This window comes from Octopus sinensis, linkage group LG24 (genome assembly GCF_006345805.1).
Source record: "Octopus sinensis linkage group LG24, ASM634580v1, whole genome shotgun sequence".
NCBI classification, from domain to species: Eukaryota; Metazoa; Mollusca; class Cephalopoda; order Octopoda; family Octopodidae; genus Octopus; species Octopus sinensis.
Genome location: NC_043020.1, coordinates 5,631,986 through 5,635,310, shown reverse-complemented (window position 1 = coordinate 5,635,310; position 3,325 = coordinate 5,631,986). Strand labels below are relative to the sequence as shown.

The 3,325-nt window shown below is 35.3% G+C and overlaps 1 protein-coding gene across 1 annotated transcript; it reads right to left on the bottom strand.

The window, feature by feature from the left end:
* Positions 1 to 258: 258 nt before the first annotated feature.
* On the bottom strand, positions 259 to 2,897 carry LOC118767766 (adenosine receptor A2a-like). Its single transcript, XM_036512885.1, has 2 exons — positions 1,437 to 2,897; positions 259 to 294 (listed from the first exon to the last, which is right to left on the bottom strand). Exon 1 carries the CDS (start codon positions 2,893 to 2,895, stop codon positions 1,975 to 1,977), a length of 921 nt encoding a protein of 306 aa, XP_036368778.1. The 5' UTR covers positions 2,896 to 2,897; the 3' UTR covers positions 259 to 294; positions 1,437 to 1,974.
* Positions 2,898 to 3,325: the final 428 nt, after the last annotated feature.

The window sequence follows — 3,325 nt, the reverse complement described above, 5'->3', positions numbered from 1 at the left end:
GATCACAGGAAAAATTGCAGGAATGTGCACCATGCAAAAATTGGAGAGTGTGCAGAATGTGGAGAGAGTGCTGTTATTGTTGGGTCCTTGGGGGAAAAGTACAAGAAGGCATCAAGAGGAATATCAAGGAAATCAGAATATTGTGCCTAGTAGAACTGCAACAAAACAGTTTGCTTCTTTGGCACGGCCAGAATCACCAGGAAAGTATTAGATAGTTCAAAAGGACAACATGGTACCGTAGGCTGCAGGCAGCATTCCCGCGGCGCATTCAACACTCCAGAATTTCAACAAAACCTGTGTTAAAAAGAATAAGAATGAAAATAATGATAACGGTTTTAAATTTTATTATATTATACTAGCAGTATCGCCCGGCGTTGCTCGGGTTTGTAAGAGAAATAACTATATAAGCATTTTTAGAGATGTAAAGTATAATAGCCATCTCAATATGGCTAAACACAAAGGGGGGGGGGTGTTACTGTAGCTTTTTACGTTCTGAGATTTAATAATACATTTTTAGAGAGTTACTTCCCTTATATATGCCAAAAATGCATTAAAAATGGGAAAAATTGATGGTAAATTTTTTTAAAATCGTAGACTCATCGTAGACGCGCGCTAATACACAGAAGGGCTCGATATGAATCACGACAATAAGATACCCGGTTTTGGTTAAACTGCACCGCAAAATGTGGGAGTAGTTAGGAATCTAAATTGTAAGAGACAGACAGCACACAGCGTCACTTTTATATATAAAGATATGTATGTCTGTGTACACGCGCGTGCGTCTGCGTAGGTTATTATTCAGTTTATTTCAAGATTTCTTACCAATAGAGAAAGAACCAGCTTCTAATCTGGATCTAAGGCTTCTGTATTGGAATTTCAACATCAACAACAGTGTATTTTTGTATATATGTATGTGTGTGTGTGTGTGTGTGTGTGTGTGTGTGTGTGTGTGTGTGTGTGTATGTATGTATGTATGTATGTATGTATGTATGTATGTATGTATGTATGTATGTATGTGTGTATGTGCAGATTTGTATGTTTTATGTATGTATTCTCATGCATATAGTTATATATATATATATATACTTAAAGGATAAAATTCTGGAAAGTTTTAAAGATTTTTATAGTTCCAGTGATGGATTGGATCTGTAGTCTTCGAAGTAGCTTTCTCCTTTCTGGTTTTGAGAAGCCAAATTTCTCAAGATTGGTATTTAGGCAGTGTATTACATATCCCAATGCCCCAATAATTACAGGTATAAACCTGAACTTGTAGTTTAGATAGAGTAACTGCAGATTTCTCAATAGTTCAGCGTAGGCATTCTCTTTGTCACTGATCTTCAGCTTTATGTTAACATCAGCTGGGCAGCCAATTTCTGCAACTGTGCACAGTTTCTCTTCTCTATCCCAAATCATTATATGAGGTTTGATGTGCTTACATTTTATTGAGGTCTTCATTGGTACATTCCACCAGTATTGCATTTTATTATGAGTGGCTATGGCTTCTACCACACGTCCTTTTCCGAGTTCAACGTCCTTTCCGAGCCATAAACGGGATAATGCTAGTTTCCTAGATCCCGTGGTGTATATGTTCTCCCAAAGTGTACAGAGATGCACGAGGTAATGTTGTGTTGTGTTCTGAGATGTGGATATCGTGAAAAGAAATACTGGTGTTTTGCAAGATAAAGAAACACTTAATACAAAAATGTCTTCCATAATTTCAAAGTTAAATTTTCATACGTTTTCAAATAAAATCTTTAAAACATTTTTTTTTGCGACAATTAACGTATTATTAAAATCGGGGTAGCAAGTGATTTGTCAATAAACTATAGTTATGGGGTACACGATGTTAGGAAAATTCATAAACAGTTTCCTGTAGTTTAAACCTCTCCGTCTTGCAAGTGAAGAACCTTGTATGTTCATGTTTGTAATCCGAGTCATCCAGTTGTTTGATTTCAGTGTAAAAAACAAAAGATATCAATGTTGGTTGGAGGAAAGTCTTAGTTTGTTGCAACACAAGAAATGTTTGGTGGCCTTTCGGAACTGTTTACTGCAGATATTATAGACGAAAAAATTAATGAAATAGTTGATCTTAATGAAGAAAGTTGAGAGACATTTGAGGACTTTAAATCTTTTGTGTGATTTGGACATATATTCTATGACTTTCAAAGCCACAACAGGAATATAGCAACATATAAAAAAGCCGAAAATTATCATCATCATCTTTGCCTTGTTTATCTCATCTGCTTCTGAATTGTTTGTTTTTGAACTGGGGCCAATCGCTCGCAACTGTTTCCTTGCTATCCACATCACCTTTACATAAAAGAAAATAGTTATAATAATATACAGAAAGCCGGTAATAAAAACGAACGAGTTGATCCATTTTGGGTAAATGTTTTCAAATGTACAGGTCGTCACATTTTCCCATTTCATGAAAAACGACATGGTGACCGTAACCAATATATTTCCCAACCAAGCAAGCAAAATGGCGGCGCTGGTCGTCTGCTTTGTCACGTAAATGTTATATTTAAATGGCATAACTACTGCAATGTACCGTTCAATGGAGAGCAACGTTAGATTGCTGAGAGACAAGTAGGCCGAACAGAAATTTGTTGATAATACTAAAATACAAAACGATCTTGAGGTACCATTTGAGTATTTGATGGTGACTGCTGGCATCAGGGCTAACATTCCGTATGCAATGTCGCCTGAGGCAAGGCTCGCTACGAACATATTGGTGTAATTTCGTAATGTTGGGTACTTGAAAATACAAATAACTGTGAGGAGGTTGAAGAAAACTATGGGAAACAAAATTATTATCTCAAATGTTTCATTGATATCGTGCATTGGATTGAACGAACAGCGATAATGGAGCGTGTATAAAGTGGTGTTTTCCATGGTTGTTCAAAGATGTACAAAGATACTTTCCTATACATATGCATATAGATATATATATATATATACTAATACATATATGCTAATACATCTGTTTGTTTTGTACACCACCTATCTTCGTCTTTTTTTTTCGTGAACTCTTCCCCTATATATATATACATACATACATACATACATACATACATACATACATACATACATACATACATACATACATACATACATACATACATATTTTTCGAGAGAGGGAGATATAAATCATGTATGTTTGCACGTATATACATACATTTATACGTTCATGAATGATTGTGGGTGACTATGTAAATATGTATGTGTGCATGTGTTGTAAAATAGCTGATTCGTTCCTTTTTAATTCAAGAATCAATCAATTAGTTCAGGAACACCTGAGTCCAATAATTTCAGAGAAATTTAA

What these genes read in the sequence shown, in the direction of transcription:
- LOC118767766 (XM_036512885.1), bottom strand. Translation starts at nt 2,895, where the DNA reads ATGGAAAACACCACTTTATACACGCTCCATTATCGCTGTTCGTTCAAT.